Source organism: Haematobia irritans, chromosome 4, assembly GCF_050003625.1.
Source record: "Haematobia irritans isolate KBUSLIRL chromosome 4, ASM5000362v1, whole genome shotgun sequence".
NCBI lineage: Eukaryota > Metazoa > Arthropoda > Insecta > Diptera > Muscidae > Haematobia > Haematobia irritans.
In genome coordinates, this window is record NC_134400.1 from 91032342 (window position 1) to 91053877 (window position 21536).

Below are 21536 nucleotides of genomic sequence, written 5' to 3' on the forward strand. Positions count from 1 at the left end.
CAGCTGACTGTTTGGCCAAAATGTCTAAAGGCAATAGATGTAGCATGACATAAAGGGAGTCTGTTCCTGTCTTACTAAATGCGCCTGAGATACATAAGCTCGCCATACGCTGAACTTTGTCTAAACTTGTCGGCTGGTGAAGTGCCGGCCACCAGACTACAACACCATATAGCATTATAGGTCTAACTACTGCCGTGTATAGCCAATGCACAATTTTTGGTCTTAGTCCCCACTTTTTCCCTATTGCCTTTTTGCACGAGTACAAAGCTACCGTGGCTTTCCTCGCCCTCTCTTCAATATTAAGCCTAAAATTCAGCTTTCTGTCCAAAATAACGCCAAGGTATTTTGCACACTCACCAAAGGGAATTTCAGTACCCCCTAAGGAAATGGGCCTAACTGTGGGAGTTTTGCGATCTTTGCAGTACATGACTAGTTCTGTCTTTGCTGGATTTACACCAAGACCATTATCTTTTGCCCATTTCTCAGTCATCCGGAGAGCTCTCTGTATAATATCTCTGATTGTGGATGGGAATTTTCCCCTGACTGCTAGCGCCACATCATCTGCGTATGCCACCACTTTTATCCCTTGTTTTTCTAGGGAAACCAGAAGGTTATTTATAGCAACATTCCAAAGAAGAGGTGATAGAACTCCTCCTTGGGGAGTGCCTCTGTTCACATACCTTTGTATGTTTGCTTGCCCTAGTGTGGCTGAAATACGTCTCCTTGTTAGAAGTTCGTCTAACAGCCTAAGTATACCTGGATCAACATTCAAAGTTGTCAGTCCATTTAATATCGAGCTCGGATGGACATTATTGTATAATATCTCTGATTGTGGATGGGAATTTTCTCCTGACTGCTAGCGCCACATCATCTGCGTATGCCACCACTTTTATCCCTTGTTTTTCTAGGGAAACCAGAAGGTTATTTATAGCAACATTCCAAAGAAGAGGTGATAGAACTCCTCCTTGGGGAGTGCCTCTGTTCACATACCTTTGTATGTTTGCTTGCCCTAGTGTGGCTGAAATACGTCTCCTTGTTAGAAGTTCGTCTAACAGCCTAAGTATACCTGGATCAACATTCAAAGTTGTCAGTCCATTTAATATCGAGCTCGGATGGACATTATTGAACGCCCCTTCGATGTCTAGAAACGCCACGATTGTGTATTCTTTGACAGATAGTGAGCTTTCAATAAAGCTGACTAGTTCATGCAATGCAGTCTCAGTAGACCTGCCCTTCGAGTATGCATGCTGTCGTTTCGAGAGCAAACTTGAATCCACGCTAGTTCTAAGATACATGTCTATCATCCTCTCCAGGGTCTTAGGTAGGAATGAGGATAAGCTGATTGGTCGGAAATCCTTCGCACTCGAGTGAGAGGCTTTTCCTGCTTTAGGTATGAAGACGACTTTTGTTTCCCTCCACTTTTCTGGAATATATGCTAAGTTTACACATCGTTTATATACACTGAAAAAACAGTGAACCCTTTTCCATTGCAAAATGAACTAAACTGTAGTAATATTGACCATGATTTAGCCCTTAAGATTTTTTTCAACTTGTCTAGTTTATAATTCTCTTAAATTTTAGTTCATCTATAACATTGTAGTTTAGTTCATTTTTACAACACCATAAGATTTATATACCCCTACCAAGTTAAAAGTCAGTATTATTTTGTTTTACTTGCTTATTTTGTGGGAAACCCGATAATAAAAATTGGTTAACAGTCTCTTTAAAATGTCGAAGATTAAACTATTTTTAAATCAATAATTCCACAGTAAAGAGAAATTAAATAATTAAAGGAACAACAAACCGTTTTACTATTATGAAAATTTTCATACATTAAAATTAAACTTTCTTTAAGCAAAAGTACTTTATTATAAAAACTTATGATGAAAGTTCTTAATACAATGTTTTTTGTGAATAAAAATTATGACCACGTGGAACAGAAAATAGTTCATTTGAACCCGCTGTTTGGCCATTTTGACTTATCCTTTTTTATTCATCGTAGGTAATTTTTTCACATATCTTGCTGGAAAAAAATGGAAACAATAATGAAAATTGTTAAAAATTAACACCATGTAATGAAAAATAATTTTAATTCTTCATTTTAGCTTGTAACTTACCATATTTGGGGGCATTTTATCGAATGGTGTAAGGAATTCAACTTTTCTTTGGAAAACGTATCTCATAAAATTGGTACCTGAAACAATTAGAGAAATAATGAAGTATTCTATATAAACTCATAAAACTGTGTTGTTATCGATGTGAAGGATATAAAAAAATAAATATTCTAGTTGAAAGAAAGCCAGAGTTTTAATATAAAACTTACCAATTCTCTATTAAATTGTACGCTGAGGGGAAATATAAAAATTTGTCCAAATTTATTTGGGCTATTCTGAAATTTAATATTTATTTTTTACATTAAATAAAATTATTAAATAGGTTTCCATAAAATCGAATGAAAAAAATAATATTATGCATAAAAAAAAACAAATATTCTGGTTAAAAGAAAGTTAAAGAATCCTTACCAATTCACTATTAAATTACAAGCAAAGGAGTACCAACATTTTTTTCAAATTTTTAAGGGGTTATTCTGAAATTAAATATTTGTTTTTTTACATTAAAATATTACATTGGTTTCCAAAAAAATTGATTAAAGAAATACTAAAATAAGGTATTAAAAACCTATAATTTTGATGATAAAGAGTTCATAAAAACGTAAATATTCTAGTTGAAAGAAAGCCAAATTTTAAAAGAAAACTTACCAATTCTCTATTTTCGAACCCATTGCTCTGAAATTAAATATTGCTTTTACAACAAAGAAAAACATTAAACTGGTTTCCAAAAAAAAAAAAAAATAATTAACAAATAATAATATACATAAAAAATATTATTTAAAAAAAAGCCATATTAAAAAAAAAATACTTACCAATTTATGGCTAAACTATACGCTGAGATATAACAAAAATTTTCCAAATTCATCTGGAATTGAATATTAATTTTTTACATTGAATAATAAAAATTTCAATACACTTTAAATTTCAACATATTTTCCTAAATATTCTTAATAACTTTTCTCGAAACTACCGATAAAATATTAATAACTTTCATTTAAAAGGTTTAATAAACAAACACCAATATATGTCTCAAAATTCCAAAATATTCCATGCCTTTATATTCCCTTGTTGCATATTAAAAGATGCAACAGCCCACGCCAACGCCAACTATACAACTGAAGCATGCCAAACAAAACCAAGCAAAGCCAAAACATTCCTACAACAACAAAAACACATGTGCCTTTATTGAAAACAACACCTCATCCAGCCAATAAACCATCCAAGAATAACAAACACACACACAAACCACTAAATGAACCAAAATAAAAACAACCCCACGCTCATGTATACACAACAAAACTCAAGTAACATCATCTTTACATTAACCACATTCCACTATGCCGATAAAGATCTCTGTACTATGCATTAGTTCATCGCATCTGCTGACAATTTACGCTGAGAATAATATTCGTAAAGGTACACCAGTTTATGAACGATGAAACGTTTAACTTAAAATTTGCAAAATTTTCATGAAATGTTATCTACCATTTTTGACGAAAATGTCTATAAATTTAATTACATGTGAACTAAAAATATTTCATTGGGTAATTTTTTACCAACAATTATTAACTATAGGAATTGTCAGTAAGAAATTGCTATCCACTTTCAAGTTCATTTTTCGTAAAAAAATATTTTCTCATACAAAAAAATCTTATTGTAAATTGCACTTATTATTTAGAAAATATTTTACATTTCACAAGTAGTTTTATAGCATGACAAACGAATTTTTAACTACCAGTTAAGAAATATTTTAAGGAAATTTCCATCGTATTTTGTAGGCCATGAACTAAACGATTGCTACTTAGAATTTGTAAAATTTCCTTTCGAGTAGTTAATTTTCGTTGAAGATACGAAAAATGAACTAAAATTCTGGAAAATTCTTGTAATAAATTATTGTAAAAATCTTCTTAAATTTACGAGACACTTTTTTTTCTGTGTATCACCGTCAACCAGGGGATAATTCTTTCAGCCACTGCTTGTAATTCCGCCGGAGTAATTCCATCAGGTCCGGGGGATTTGAATGGACCAAAGCTATTTAAAGCCCATTTTATTCTAGATTCCGACACAATGATTATACAAAATATTCGATTTTATGAAATCTATTTGTCTTTTTACGAGTGTTATCAACAACTAGTGTTGCAGCCGAAACTTTGTGTTGCCATCAAAAATTATATTTTTAATTTTTTTTAAATATAAAATTTTAACATGTACGACAATTTAATGATTCTTTATTTCGCACGTTCCCAAATAATAAAAGGCTCATATAAATTCAAAGAAAATGAAAACACAAAGGATTCAGTTTTATCAATTTGACATTTTATTTATTCGAATCAGAATTTGTATTCTTACCGGTAATGGAATTCTATTAATGAAATTTAAGAAATATGTGAGATTTTCATTATATCTGGGTACATTTCATCTCAATTCAATGAAAAGAGAAAATATTAAAATGGATCTTTGGTAATCAAAATTAAGGAATAGTTTAACATCTAAAGCGATTATTTTTTGATTAATAATCGAATTCGATTTTTCTAGATTTTCATGCCAAAATTCCAATAATCGATTATTCAATTTTCGATTTATAGATCGCTAATTCGGATATACTTTGAATGGAATCATAGATTAACAAGTAAGTAAAGTCTAAAGTTGGACGGGGCCGACTATACCATTATACCGTTCACCACCATGTACACCAAAAGTATCAAATACCATCTCAAGTCCTTAAAATATGTTGGGAGCTACATAAAGTGTAATATTCCCATATACAAATATTTAAATATGAAACGATCTGGAGAACTTTTTTTATACTTCTATATATATATAGATTTAAATTTTAAATCGACTAACGCCCTAAGACGAAACACAATGCTAGTGAAAAATGGGAGAAATATAAAGCTAGAGCCATTTGTATACAATTGCACAAAAGTGAATTTATGATTTATCGGAAGATACATATGTTTTTATAGGTAAGGGATCAGAGAATGAAGCCGCCGATTTTAGACGCCGCCAATCCGCCACCAATTTTATCTAACTGTCAACATGGCTTTAGAAAATCTAGATCAACTGTGATTAACCTAATGGAGTTTACTTCATTTATAAATGATGGATTCAAAGAACGCAAAAAAACTGATGTTGTTTATACTAACTTTAGTAAAGCATTTGATAAGGCGAATCATAAGCTTTTACTACGAAAATTGGAGTTTATGGATTTCAGTGATATGTTTTTAAAATGGCTTCGCTCTTACTTGACTGGTAGAACACAGAAAGTTAAATTTCGTGATACGCTTTCTAGAGACATTGCTGTATATTCAGGAGTACCGCGGGGAAGCCACATTGGACCGATTCTTTTCAACCTGTTTATAAATGATTTACCAGAATCAATATTTCGGTGCAACGTTTTAATGTACGCAGATGATGTTAAAATTTTTCATTCTTTTAACGATCATACTGGTCAAACTATTTTACAAGAAGATATAGACAGATTATTTCAATGGTGCAAGGTGAATCTGATGGAGCTGAACATATCGAAATGTAAACATATGTAATTTTTTAGAATAAAACTGTTGCACTCATGTTATGTCTTGAACGATCGTGAACTTGAATCTGTCAATTCTATACTAGACCTTGGAGTCACATTGGACCCACGATTGGATTTTCGACGACATATCTCATTAACCATTAACAAAGCATATGGAACTCTTGGTTTCATCAAAAGGTGGAGCAAGGAGTTCTCTGATCCGGTTGTAACAAAACTGTTATATATTTCGTTTGTGCGCTGTATACTTGAATATGCATCTGTTAGTGTGTAAATATAACCATAGCGATAGGCGGTAGGCGAACACTTATTTACGTGTATTTCTTATGGGAAGCCCAAAATCCGCGACGGCTAGCGGCGTGTCGCTAAATTAAAACTTATTCTAACTCCTTGATAAGCGATGGTGTTGCCATCGCTTATCAATTTTTTTAACTCACCACTAGGAATTGCTGTTGCCTGGAGACGTGTAGATTATTTTTATACCCTCCATCATAGGATGGGGGTATATTAACTTTGTCATTCCGTTTGTAACACATCGAAATATTGCTCTAAGACCCCATAAAGTATATATATTCTGGGTCGTGGTGAAATTCTGAGTCGATCTAAGCATGTCCGTCCGTCCGTCCGTCTGTTGAAATCACGCTAACTTCCGAACGAAACAAGCTATCGACTTGAAACTTGGCACAAGTAGTTGTTATCGATGTAGGTCGGATGGTATTGCAAATGGGCCACATCGGTCCACTTTTACGTATAGCCCCCATATAAAAGGACCCTCAGATTTGGCTTGTGGAGCCTCTAACAGAAGCATATTTCATCCGATCCGGCTGAAATTTGGTACATGGTGTTGGTATATGGTCTCTAACAACCATGCAAAAATTGGTCCACATCGGTCCATAATTATATATAGCCCCCATATAAACCGATCCCCAGATTTGGCTGGCGGAGCCTAAAAGAGAAGCAAATTTCATCCGATCCGCCTGAAATTTGGTACATGGTGTTGGTATATGGTCTCTAACAACCATGCAGAAATTGGTCCACATCGGTCAATAATTATATATAGCCCCCATATAAACCGATCCCCAGATTTGGTTTGTGAAGCCTCTAAGAGAAGCATATTTCATCCGATCCGGCTGAAATTTGGTACATGGTGTTGGTATATGGTCTCTAACAATCGTACAAAAATTGGTTCACATCGGTCCTTAATTATATATAGCCCCCATATAAACCGATCCCCAGATTTGGCTTGCGGAGCCTCAAAGAGAAGCAAATTTCATCCGATCCGGCTGAAATTTGGTACATGATGTTGGCATATGGTCTCTAACAACCATGCAAAAATTGGTCCACATCGGTCCATAATTATATATAGACCCCATATAAACCGATCTCCAGATTTGGCTTGCGAAGCCTCAAAGAGAAGCAAATTGCATCCGATCCGGCTGAAATTTGGTACATGATATTGGTATATGGTCTCTAGCAACCGTGCAAAAATTGGTCCACATCGGTCCATAATTATATATAGCGCCCATATAAACCGATCCCCTGATTTGGGTTGCGGTGCGTCAAAAAGAAACAAATTTCATCCGATCCACCTGAAATTTGGTACATGATGTTGGTATATAGTCTCTAAAACCATGCAAAAATTGGTCCTCATCGGTTCATAATTATATATAGCCCCCATATAAACCGATCCCCAGATTTGGCTTGCGAAGTATCCAAGAGAAGAAAATTTCATCCAATCTGGTTGTAATTTGGAACATGGTGTTCGTATATGATCTTTAACAACGGTGCCACAATTGGTCCATATCGGCCCATAATTATATATAGCCCCATATAAAACGTTCTCCAGATTTGACCTCCGGAGCCTCTTGGAGGAGCAAAATTCATCCGATCCGGTTAAAATTAGGAACGTGGTGTTAGTATATGGTCGCTGACAACCATACCAAAATTGGTCCAATCACACAAAAATTGGTCCATATAGGTTCATAATCATGGTTGCCACTAGACCCAAAAATAATCTACCAAAATTTTATTTCTATAGAAAATTTTGTCAAAATTTTATTTCTATAGAAAATTTTGTCAAAATTTTACTTCTATAGAAAATTTTGTCAACATTTTATTTCTAGAGAAAATTTTGTTAAAATTTTATTCGGTTCATAATAAAATTTTCATGATTGTCAAAATTTTATTTCTATAGAAAATTTTGTCAAAATTTTATTTCTATAGAAAATTTTGTTCAAATTTTATTCGGTTCATAATCATGGGTGCCACTCGAGCCAAAAATAATCTACCAAGATTTTATTTCTATAGGAAATTTTGTCAAAAGTTTATTTCTATAGAAAATTTTGTTAAAATTTCATTTCTGTAGAAATTTTTGTCAAAATTTTCTTTCTATAGAAAATTTTGTCAAAATTTTTATTTCTATAGAAAATTTTGTGAAAATTTTATTTCTATAGAAAATTTTGTTAAAATTTTATTTCTGTAGAAAATTTTGTCAAAATTGTATGTCTACTTTGTCAAACTGAATTATATACGTATTGGATCGATCTTTTTTGATTTAATATATAACACGTATGGACTTACATACAATTTAGAAGATGGTGTTAGGAGGTTTTAAGATACCTTGCCATCGGCAAGCGTTACCGCAACTTAAGTAATTCGATTGTGGATGGCAGTGTTTAGATGAAGTTTCTACGCAATCCATGATGGAGGGTACATAAGCTTCGGCCTGGCCGAACTTACGGCCGTATATACTTGTTTTTTCTTGAAATAACTCAACAAATAACAAGCCATGGTATGTTTTTATTCAACTTCATTGTTTAATATTGTCAAAGCGTGCTGTCTTGACAACAAAAACGCTAGGAAACGTGAAAAAGGGAATTATTCGCCGTCAAGCTTATTGTATTTGCCGTTGCGGCAAAAATGTTTCGCCTACCGCCTATCGCTATGGTTATATTTACACACTTATTTGGAATCCTGTTTATGCGATACACTCCAATTCAATAGAATCGGTTCAGAAACAATTTCTTTTGTTCTGTCTTCGCAGATATGGGTGGAATTCTAGTAACCTTCCTAGTTATGAATACAGGCTGAATATAATCAATCTCCCAACTTTAAAGAGTCGCCGTACAATGCTAATATTAGTTTCTTGTCTAATGTTATTCACGGACGAACGGGTTGTGGATACATTCTGAATCGGAGCCTTAAAGGTTAAAGTGGCAGCCCGATTAAGATTCAGGCTCACTTAGACTATTCAGTCCATTGTGATCCTTGTGAATGTTCTTCTGAAGCCATCACGGAACTACCAGCTGCTCAAAATCCCTTATTCTAGGTCAAATGATGAGAATAATAACCCAATACTTCGTCTGTTATCCCAATTCAATAAGTATTTCTTCTTACTGGACCTATCTGAAAATCATATCACACTTAAGCGTAAAGTAATAATATTTTTAAATGCATAATGTTATTTGTAAATATGTATTAATAGAATTAGTCTGTAAGGATTATTTAATCTATAGACTTAATAAAAAAAAGTAAAATAATGGAAGTAACCAATTGGCGCCTTAAAAATATTTCCGAATGACGAATGACACAAAAGCAAATTACTGCCTGGAAATGGCTCCTCCGGAAAAAATCAATACGAAATGTCACAAAAATAATCTATGTAAACTTGTCGTTGTTGTACACTCAAAAAAAGTGAACCGTAAATTTCACTAAAGTTCATGGAGGTATTACGTTTTAAGAAAGTTTCCATGACTTTAATAATTTTTGGGGTACGTTAGTTAAATTACCTAAAACAGAGGAAACAAGTAAATGGTGGTTAAATTGTAACGGCCGATGTTGAATGTGAACCACATCTAAACGTCAAGTTTTTTTTGCGAATTTTATTTGACATTTCTCTATTTCAGACTTACTCAATTTGAACCATGGACGTCGTGAATGGGCAGAATGGTTCCAAGAAATGGCAACTGTGGTGAAGTGAGTGATGAGGCACATTTTCACCTCAGTGGATTCGTCAATAAACAGAATTGCCGCATTTGGGCGAATGAGAATCCAAGAGTGATTGTCGAAAAACCAATGCACCCATAAAGAGTGACTGTTTGGTGCGGTTTATGGGCTGGCGGCATCATCGGGTCGTATTTTTTCCAAAATGAGGCCGGTCAGGCAGTTACTGTGAATGGTGTTCGCTATCGTGAGATGATAACGAACTTTTTATGGCCCGAATTGGAAGATATGGATGTGGACGATATGTGGTTTCAGCAGGACGGGGCCACTTGCCACACAGCTAACGAAACAATGGCTCTTTTGCGCAACAAATTCAATGGCCGTGTTATCTAATGGCGATGTCAATTGGCCGCCAAGATCATGTGATTTGACACCGTTGGACTGTTTCTTTGGGGTTATTCGAAAGAAAAGGTATACGTCGATAAGCCAGCAACAATTCAAGAGCTAAAGGATGAGATAATTCGGCACATTAACGACATAGAACCTCCATTATGCCTCAGCGTCATAGAAAATTTGGACCATCGGATGAAGGTGTGCCACCGAGGTCGCGGCGCCCATTTGGCCGATATTTTGTTCCATACATAATTGAGTAATACCAATATATCATAATAAAATAAAATTACAATAATTTTCTAAATAGTTTGTGTTTTATTCAAAATCAAATTTTAACCACCCTTTATATACGGTCGTAAGTTTATATGGGGGCTATATATAATTATGGACCGATTTCAACCAATTTTTGCATGGGTGTTTGAGGTCATATACTAACACCACGTACCAAATTTCAACTGAATCAGATGAATTTTGGTCTTCCAAGAGGCTCCGGAGTTCAAATCTGATGATCGGTTTATATGGGGGCTATATATAATTATGGACCAAAGGGGACCATTTTTTGCGTGGTCATTAGATACCATATACTAGGTTAGGTTAGTAGTGTTGCAAATTTTGATTACTTTTGACTACTCGTTACTACTCGTTACTTTTGAATTGAGTACTCGTTACTACTCGTTACTTTTATAAAAAAATTAAAAATACATTGTGGGCACTTTTTAATAATATCTTTTTAATTTTTAAATTTAAAAACAGTATAGAAAAGCAAATTACATTATCCAGTTTTATTCTAGTATTATAAAATGTGGTGTTGTAGATATATGGGTCTCGTTAGAAAAAGATTTTCACCAATCATTAAAATTTTTAGAGCCAATTTCGTATTCACTATTTGGTATTTTTTCGTCAGGGTATATTGTGTATTACTGATGCTTGCAATTTGCAAACTTTTTAAATCCACCATTTTCCACCATTGACAGTGGATGAAAATATTAAGCGATCATTTTTATCGTGAGACCCAATGTTGAAATTTTCCAAGGGGTTTTGAATAAGCTTGGGTACCTTCTCTGAAAACAATTGGATTGAACCAGCTGAAGTCAACGACATTATTATTCATACTATTCGCATGAGACGTGATCCATGTGATGCTTTAAATTATAGCTCCCACCTACACCCAATGCAAATTTTTTCAAATGCAAACGTTTTTAAGAAATCAGATAAATTTTTCACTTTCTTCAAAGGAAGAAGCCATATATCATTTTCGTGTTATTTTAACTGATAAAACGATTTTCGAAAACTTCAACTAATATTTTCCAAGAAGTCAAGAATTTTACTTCCAAACCGCCAACTTACTTACCGTCAGAAGAAAAAAACTGGCATTGAAGATATTGAGTACTCATTTACTAGTAACGAGTACTAAAAAAATTAGTCAGTAACGAGTACTTGTAATCAAATACTCGTTACTTTCCCAACACTATAGGTTAGGTTAGGTGGCAGCCCGATGTATCAGGCTCACTTAGACTATTCAGTCCATTGTGATACCACATTGGTGAACTTCTCACTTATCACTGAGTCCGAACGGCGTTCCACATTGCAGTGAAACCACTTAGAGAAGTTTTGAAACCCTCAGAAATGTCACCAGCATTTCTGAGGTGGGATAATCCGCCGCTGAAAAACTTTTTGGTGTTCGGTCGAAGCAGGAATCGAACCCACGACCTTGTGTATACAAGGCGGGCATGCTAACCATTGCACCACGATGGCTTCCTACCATATACTAACACCATGTACCAAATTTCAGCTGGATCGGATGAAATTTGCTTCTCTTAGAGGCTCCGCAAGCCAAATCGGGGGATCGGTTTATATGGGGGCTATATGTAATTATTGACCGATGTGGACCAACTTTTGCATAGTTGTTAGAGACCCTATACTTACACCATATACCAAATATCAGCCGGATGGGATGAAATTTGCTTGTCTTAGAGTCCCCGCAAGCCAAAGCCGATATGGCCCATTTGCAATACCATCCGACCTACATCAATAGCAACTACTTGTGCCAAGTTTCAAGTCGATAGCTTGTTTCGTTCGGAAGTTAGCGTGATATCAACAGACGGACGGACGGACATGCTCAGATCGACTCAGAATTTCACCACGACCTAGAATATGTATACTTTATGGGGTCTTAGAGCAATATTTCGATGTGTTACAAACGGAATGACAAAGTTAATATACCCCCATCCTATGGTGGAGGGTATAAAAATTATACTCAAAGGAAGCATAAAGATTAACTTAATTCGTATATCCCACAAAATAGTTCAGAATTTCTTAACATTTTTAAATTTTACGAATAACGCGCCCACCTTGAACTTCGTATGGCACTAAAGACATTTTTGCAATTTTGAACTCCAATTTTTTCCTTCAAATTTGGAAATTTTCTTCAACCTGTGAAACAAATGAATTATGCCGAATAAATTTTCTTCAATTTGTCGAAAATTATTTAATTATTTTTGTGAAATCCGCGTTTCTAATACAGTTTAGTTAAAATTTTCTAAAATGAACTAAAATTTTCTTTCCTGGTGGGTTCACTGTTTTTTCAGTGTATACACACAAAAAAATTTCACGAAAATTTTTCCAATTAAAATTTTAATTGAGTTTTAAAAAATATTCAATTAAAAATTTAATTGATTCAACAAATTTTTTAATTGAAACAAAAATCAATCACAAAAATAATAGTATCAATTAATTTTTTAATTGGATCAATTAACTTTTTAATTGACCTTCAATTAATTTTTTAATTGATACTATCATTTCTGTGATTGAAGACATTTCAATTAAAAATTAATTGGATCAATTAATTTCGTGATTGAATCAGAAAAAAATTTTTTTTGTGTGTAGTTGACCTTTTAGTGTAATTATTTGTAGAGTTTGTAAGATTGTGTGCGTACAATGGTCCGTATCAGTCTTATAGTTTATTCTGTTTTTCTTTCGGTACATTTATAATACGTAATATTTCTAGCATATATCTTCGTTTATAAAGGGTGATTTGTTAAGAGCTTGATAACTTTTTAAAAAAAAAACGCATAAAATTTGCAAAATCTCATCGGTTCTTTATTTGAAACGTTAGATTGGTCCATGACATTTACTTTTTGAAGATAATTTCATTTAAATGTTGACCGCGGCTGCGTCTTAGGTGGTCCATTCGGAAAGTCCAATTTTGGGCAACTTTTTCGAGCATTTCGGCCGGAATAGCCCGAATTTCTTCGGAAATGTTGTCTTCCAAAGCTGGAATAGTTGCTGGCTTATTTCTGTAGACTTTAGACTTGACGTAGCCCCACAAAAAATAGTCTAAAGGCGTCAAATCGCATGATCTTGGTGGCCAACTTACCGGTCCATTTCTTGAGATGAATTGTTCTCCGAAGTTTTCCCTCAAAATGGCCATAGAATCGCGAGCTGTGTGGCATGTAGCGCCATCTTGTTGAAACCACATGTCAACCAAGTTCAGTTCTTCCATTTTTGGCAACAAAAAGTTTGTTAGCATCGAACGATAGCGATCGCCATTCACCGTAACGTTGCGTCCAACAGCATCTTTGAAAAAATACGGTCCAATGATTCCACCAGCGTACAAACCACACCAAACAGTGCATTTTTCGGGATGCATGGGCAGTTCTTGAACGGCTTCTGGTTGCTCTTCACTTCAAATGCGGCAATTTTGCTTATTTACGTAGCCATTCAACCAGAAATGAGCCTCATCGCTGAACAAAATTTGTCGATAAAAAAGCGGATTTTCTGCCAACTTTTCTAGGGCCCATTCACTGAAAATTCGACGTTGTGGCAGATCGTTCGGCTTCAGTTCTTGCACGAGCTGTATTTTATACGGTTTTACACCAAGATCTTTGCGTAAAATCTTCCATGTGGTCGAATAACACAAACCCAATTGCTGCGAACGGCGACGAATCGACATTTCACGGTCTTCAGCAACACTCTCAGAAACAGACGCAATATTCTCTTCTGTACGCACTGTACGCATTCGTGTGGTTGGTTTAATGTCCAATAAAGTAAACTGAGTGCGAAACTTGGTCACAATCGCATTAATTGTTTGCTCACTTGGTCGATTATGTAGACCATAAATCGGACGTAAAGCGCGAAACACATTTCGAACCGAACACTGATTTTGGTAATAAAATTCAATGATTTGCAAGCGTTGCTCGTTAGTAAGTCTATTCATGATGAAATGTCAAAGCATACTGAGCATCTTTCTCTTTGACACCATGTCTGAAATCCCACGTGATCTGTCAAATACTAATGCATGAAAATCCTAACCTTAAAAGAATCACCCTTTAATTGTTTTCCTTGGCTAAAATATCGACATCTTGCAGATTACATAGAAAAAAAAATTTCACGAAAAATTTTCCAATTAAAATTTTAATTGAGTTTTAACAAATATTCAATTATAAATTTAATTGAAACAACAAATTTTTTAATTGAAACAAAAATCAATCACTAAAATTAATAGTATCAATTAATTATACCCTCCACCATAGGATGGGGGTATATTAACTTTGTCATTCCGTTTGTAACACATCGAAATATTGCTCTAAGACCCCATAAAGTATATCTAAGCATGTCCGTCCGTCTGTCCGTCTGTCCGTCTGTCCGTCCGTCCGTCTGTCCGGCTGTCCGTCCGTCTGTGGAAATCACGCTAACTTCCGAACGAAACAAGCTATCGACTTGAAACTTGGCACAAGTAGTTGTTATTGATGTAGGTCGGATGGTATTGAAAATGGGCCATATCGGACCACGTTTACGTATAGCCCCCATATAAACCGATCCCCAAATTTGGCTTTGGGAGCCTCCCGGAGCAGCAAAATTCATCCGATCCGGTTGAAATTTGGTACGTGGTCTTAGTATACGGTCTCTAACAACCATGCAAAAATTGGTCCATATCGGTCCATAATTATATATAGCCCCCATATAAACCGATCCCCAGATTTGACCTCCGGAGCCTCTTGGAGGAGCAAAATTCATCCGATCCGATTGAAATTTGGTACCTGATGTTAGTATATGGTCTCTAACAACCATGCACAAATTGGTCCATATCGGTCCATAATTATATATAGCCCCCATATAAACCGATCCCCAGATTTGACCTCCGGAGACTTTTGGAGGGGCAAAATTCATCCGATCCGGTTGAAATTTGGTACCTGATGTTAGTATACGGCCTCTAACAACCATGCAAAAATTGGTCCATATCGGTCCATAATTATATATAGCTCCCATATAAACCGATCCCCAGATTTGACCACCGGAGCCTCTTGGAGGAGCAAAATTCATCCGATCCGGTTGAAATTTAGTACGTGGTCTTAGTATACGGTTTTCAACAACCATGCAAAAATTGGTCCATATCGGTCCATAATTATATATAGCCCCCATATAAACCGATCCCCAGATTTGACCTCCGGAGCCTCTTGGAAGAGCAAAATTCATCCGATACGGTTGAAATTTGGTACATTTTGTCAATATATGGCCTCTAACAGCCATGTAAAAATTGGTCCATATCGGTCTTTAGTTATATATAGCCGATGACTTATTACACAAAAATTGGTCCATATCGCCAAAAATAATCTACCAAAACTTTATTTCCCTAGAAAATTTTGTCAAATTTTATTACTATAGAAAGTTTTGTCAAAATTTCATTTCTATAGAAAGTTTTGTCAAAAGTTTATTTCTATACAAATGTTTGTCAAAATTTTATTTCCATAGAAAATTTTGTCAAAATTTTATTTCTATAGAAAATTTTTGTAATCTACCAAAACTTTATTTCCATAGAAAATTTTGTCAAATTTTATTACTATAGAAAGTTTTGTTAAAATTTCATTTCTATAGAAAGTTTTGTCAAAAGTTTATTTCTATAGAAATGTTTGTCAAAAGTTTATTTCTATAGAAAATTTTGTAAAAAATTTATTTCTGTAGAAAATTTTGTCAACATTTTATTTCTATACAAAATTTTGTCAAAATTTTATTTCTATACAAAATTTTGTCAACATTTTATTTCTATGGAAATTTTTGTCAAAATTGTATTGCTATAGAAAATTTTGTCAACATTTTATTTCCATAGAAAATTTTGTCAACATTTTATTTCTATAGAAAATTTTGTCAAGTTTTTATTTCTATAGAAAATTTTGTCAAATTTTTATTTCTATAGAAAATTTTGTCAAAATTTTATTTCTATAGAAAATTTTGTCAAACTAGATTATATACGTATTTAATCGGCCTTTTTTGTTTAATATATACCCCGTATGGGCTAACTTACAATTTAGAAGACAGTGTTAAAAAGTTTTACGATACCTTGCCATTGGCAAGTGTTATCGCAACCCAAGTAATTCGATTGTGGATGACAGCCTTTAGTAGAAGTTCCTACGCAATCCATGGTGGAGGGTACATAAGATTCGGCCTGGCCGAACTTACGGCCGTATATACTTGTTTTTTAATTGACCTTCAATTAATTTTTTAATTGATCCCTATTACCAGGTATGAGTACAAGTATGCCAAATAGGTAACAACTTCTTTGTACATATATCAGCAGTAATACTTTTACATGGGCATGACATTGGAGGAAAGTACTTCGGTGCAAGCATACCAGCAGTCGAAAAATAAGTACTTCCTCGCAAGCATACCAACTGTCCAAAAATAATAGGTTTACAATAAATAGAGTCAAAAAGAGCGAGTGAGTTGCTGCTCTCATATCTAATTATAGATTTTATTCTCTCTTATAAAAGTTAGTTTCGTATGCTCGGTATTTTACTACCCCTTTCTCTCCCTCTGTTTATATTTATGGTACAATTTGTACTTTGAAAATCTCTATGACGCCAGGAGGAATCGAACTCAGACCTGTTGTTTTGTAATCCAACACACTATACCCTACTCCACGGCACGTATTTATTCAATCATGTAATTTTACATTATAAATTATTTGCTATACAACTTAAGAAAACAAGGTTATTTTTATTGGCATTATAAATGAATATGTTGCAATTTTTCTTAAATGTAATTTTCGCTACTATTAACAGTGCCCACTACCGCTGTAGAGGTTATTCGATTAAAAAAATAAGAAAAAAGCAAATTTTCAACACAAATTTAATTAATCAATATTTAATACGAATAAAAAAATAAATTTAAAAATAGAGTATCAGCAGGGTTCGAACCCGGACCTCAAGATGTGATTTTAAATTATTAGTATTAATAAAAGGAATCACTTTTGGTCTACACAGGTAAGTTATTATTTTTAAATCCCAGGTAGTAATACAAGTAGCTAGTTTTTGATTACCGGTATTACTGGAAGAATCACTAGTGCTTACCCAGTTTTTGCTGGCTATTAATTTTTGATTTTGTCCTGCTAAATAACTTGTTGACTGTGATGTGTTTTTTGCGCGATTTGATATTTTTCCTTGTTCAACATATTCGAATTACTAAAACGTTCGGAGAAGTTGGGTATGTAAGTCAATCCTTTATATATCATTGGTTCCTTTTTAACCGCACTTTTATTTTTGTTATCTGTTGCTCTTCCCAGCAAAAAAAGCGTCGCCAAAAAAGTAGTGAAAATGTTCTTTTTGGATCCGGAAGTGGTGCAAAATTGGCGCAGAAGCGATGATTTTAACATGGGCTTGTCATAGGACGGATGTCCACCATTTCAACAGCCTTTGCATTGAATTTGCATTTGGATGTGAATAAAGATATTTTGTGGTATTTTGACGAATAAATAATTTTTAAAATTTTTTTATGATTTTTAATGCATTAGTTATAACACTTGTGTGGAACGTATGACATCAAATATTTTCAAAAATTCGGAATTTTTCTAGAAATGATTTAGCATTTTTCTCGGCAAAATTTAAATAATTTGCACTATTTTATTAATTTCTAATCTGGTTTTAACCCATTTGAAACAATAAAATTTTAAATTTCCCATTAAAAATATGAAAAAAGCGAGCTATAAAAAATTGACTCAAATTAACTTCCTCTGCAGTTAAAATAAAGAACATCTTTGGGAGGACATTTTTGGAAGTGCTTTTAAAGTTGTGCCTTAAGAAGAACTTCCAAATTTTTTTGCTGGGTTCTTATTAAGTCCGATATTGTATTGTTTGGGAAATCGTTCATCTTTAGTTCATCTTCTTGTTTCCTTGCTGGAATATCACATCGCTTATATTATACACCTTCTTTATAAAATTGGTTGCTATGTTAACGACCATTCTACGAGGGTGGTTTGAATGGTAACACTAGTTTACACTGAAAATGTACACTTGATGAGAGTCGACTATCTGCTGAATTCGAAAAAAATGTTTAAAAATTGTTAAGGAACAGTTTTTGAGGTATCCCGTTATTTTTAGTTTTTCTTTCTTTTTTCACTAAACAAATTATATCTCGAGTTAGAAATGTCCGATTATATCGTTGTTGATACTTAAATGGAAGGTATTAAGATGACGAATAATCGTGTATAATTGGATATGTGATAAGTTAAGTGGTTAAAAAAATATCGATGCGAAAAAGCCAAAGCAAACAAATAGGAATAACATATTTTGTGTAGATAACATCCCAGCAAAAAAATTTGGAAGTTATTCCAAAGGCACAACTTTAAAAGCACTTCCATAAGATGCACTCCCAATTAGGTTCTTTATTTAAACTACCCAATAAGTTATTTTAATTCAATTTTTTATAACTTGGCTTTTTCATAATTTTAATGGGTAATTTTAACTTTGTTTTGTTTCAAATAGGTTAAAAACAGAGTAAGAATTCATAAAATGGTAAAAATTATATAAGTTTTGTCGAAAAAATGCTAAATCCAATCTGAAAAAATTGTGAATTTTTGAAAATATTTTTCCATTAAAAATTATAAAAAAATATAAAAATTATTTATTTGACAAAATATCACAGAATTTTTTAATTTACATCCAAAATATTGAATTCGGATCACACCTAAAGAAGTGATGCAAATTCAGTGTAACGGCTGTTGAAATGGAGGACTCCCGTCCTATGACAAGCCCATGTTAAATTCATCGCTTCTGCGTCAATTTTGCAGATTTAGATACATCATATATATCATTCCCCCCATTTCACCATAGAGGCCAACGTTTTACGCCGACTTATAAATAAATAAATAAAACTCTATTTAAAACGTAAGTAAGATATTCTAATTTTAAATTCTAAATTTCCATATATGAATTCAATACAGTCAAATTTTTTTATTCGGTAGTATAGTAGTACATAAATATAGGAAAAAGTTAACTAATATATAGAATGCATTCTTCCTAATTTCTACGAAACTCACATCGTTCAAACAAATAAAAATGTCTTCAAAATTAGTTCATTTTAACTTATAGAAGGGGTCACTTTTTCTGGGTGTATCATATTACAGTCGAACTCCCATAACTCGAACTTCTATATCTCGAATTTTCTCTAACTCGAACTAAATCGGTTGGAGTAGCGTTAAAAGAGTATATAGCTCACAATTCTCCTTCCGTAACTCGAACTTCCATAACTCGAAGTTCTCCATAACTCGAACGTAAATACATACATATTAATTCTATAACTCGAAGTTCTACGATGTTATTTGTTTTTCTATTTGGCATAGTGTAACTATACAGTGGCGTTAATAGGCCAGCTGATGACTGCTACCATTTGTCAAAAATGCGTCACACACTCGCTCTCACAAAGCAACTGCTACTACCTTATCTTTTTATCATGTGTATTTGTTATCATATGTATCTTTATTTGGGGAAGTCCCTTCGTATATCAAATGCTTTTTCATTTGCAAGAGTGGCAATTCTATGAATAATTTGCAGTTGCGTGTGATGATAGATTTGAGTAACATCGTATATATTTGTGTTTATCGTGTCATCTAAACGTGTATTAAAATGTTTGTCGATTGAAGAAAAGTATAAATTAATCAAAGAAGTCGATGGTGGATTAAAGAAAAAGGAAGCAGCAGCAAAATATGGTATCCCGGCTAGTACGGTCTCAACGATTTTTAAAAATAAGGAATCAATTATCACGTCGTTTGAGTCTGGATTTCGTCTAAGTATTAAAAGGATGAAATCCCCAAAGTTCTATAACTCGAAGTCTCCGTAAGTTGAACTTTTTTTGGGATAATAGTGATTCGAGTTATGGAAGTTCGACTGTATTTTGCTCTTCGAATATGATCATGACAATCATTTTTCTTCTCTGCGTGTGGGTACAAAATTTTAGGCTTAATAGGTCGCCCGAGAATGAACGACAACGAGAGGATCGTGTGAAATGAAAGTTGCCCTCAGAAGTTTCATCTACTAAAATAATGACAACACAATCTGCACATGAAAAAGAAAATTGAAAAAAAAACAATGAATCGCCCGATCGTCTCAGAAAATGTGATATATAAATTAACATCCTCGGAGTAAGAACTTATGTGGTCCCAGAAGCCTACACCCTCAAAAAAAAATCGCTTCTCTAACATATGTTCCAAACATATTTTGCAGGAAGCACATATATTATTGGATACCGCCGAAACATTAATATGTTTGTTTTATGTGAGCATATTATATGTTTGGAAGCATTTTGAGTCCAAAAATAGTATATGCTTGGAAGAATTCCCCAAAGAAGATTGTGTTCATTCCCTCACTTATTTTTAACTTCCACGAAATTTTTGAGTTCTTCGCATCTTTTTCTGTAATACAAATATGCTGTTTTTTTTTTCAAATGTCTATTTTCTTGGTTCCGAATGTCTATTCTGTTTATTCCGAATACTCAATCTACTATTTAAATTAAATAATATTTAGACTTAAGCATACCAAATTTTTGGCCATATTATAAAACATTTTTCCGAAACAACATACAAGCGGTTTCACAGAAATTGCTCTCATTTCATTCTCTCGCTGTGTTATGTTGATATCTTTTTATTCAACCCTCCCGGTTTCCATCTCTATTTCTTTGTCTATACTAACTCTCTCTCTCTCTCTCTCTGTCGCTCTCTGAATAAAGTATCACAACATATATATGTTTACTCGAAATTTGTAAATTTATATATGTTTACATTCACGCATATTATTTTTATGAAACATTCATACCCAAACATAATATATTCTAACATATTAACATATGTGTCCCAAACATTTTGTGTTAGTTTAGGAACATTGCATGTTAGCACTTAAATATATTGTGTTTAAAAATTGTGCCCGAAACACATTTTGTTTATATCGGAACATATGAAAAACATATTTTTCTAACAGTGCAAGTATTAACCTGATAGACTTGAAATTGAAGGAGTGATAGAGTCGTTAATTGTGACAAATTTAGTTAAAATCGGTTCACATTTAGATACATCATATATATCATTCCCCCCCTTTGACCATAGAGGCCAACGTTTTACGCCGAGTTACGTGAAAGTTTGCACAGGGAATAGAATTAAAAATCTACTTATACTAGGCAAATTTGGATCCAATCGATTCATATTAAGATATAGCTCCCATATATATATTCCGTCCGATATGGATTTAATTGGTCCCAGAGGCTAGATTCTTGCCTTTATTTCTTACAAAAAG

At 33.7% G+C, this 21536-nt stretch overlaps 1 protein-coding gene across 1 annotated transcript in view; it reads left to right on the top strand.

Moving 5' to 3' along the window:
• The first annotated feature begins 5092 nt into the window (after nucleotides 1-5092).
• The window catches only part of LOC142235666 (uncharacterized), a 56554-nt gene continuing 40110 nt past the window's right edge, over nucleotides 5093-21536 (top strand). The window contains exons 1-2 of the mRNA XM_075306927.1: nucleotides 5093-5324; nucleotides 19829-20087. Coding sequence (XP_075163042.1) covers nucleotides 5093-5324; nucleotides 19829-20087 — 491 coding nt within the window. The remainder of the gene's footprint in view (nucleotides 5325-19828; nucleotides 20088-21536) is intronic.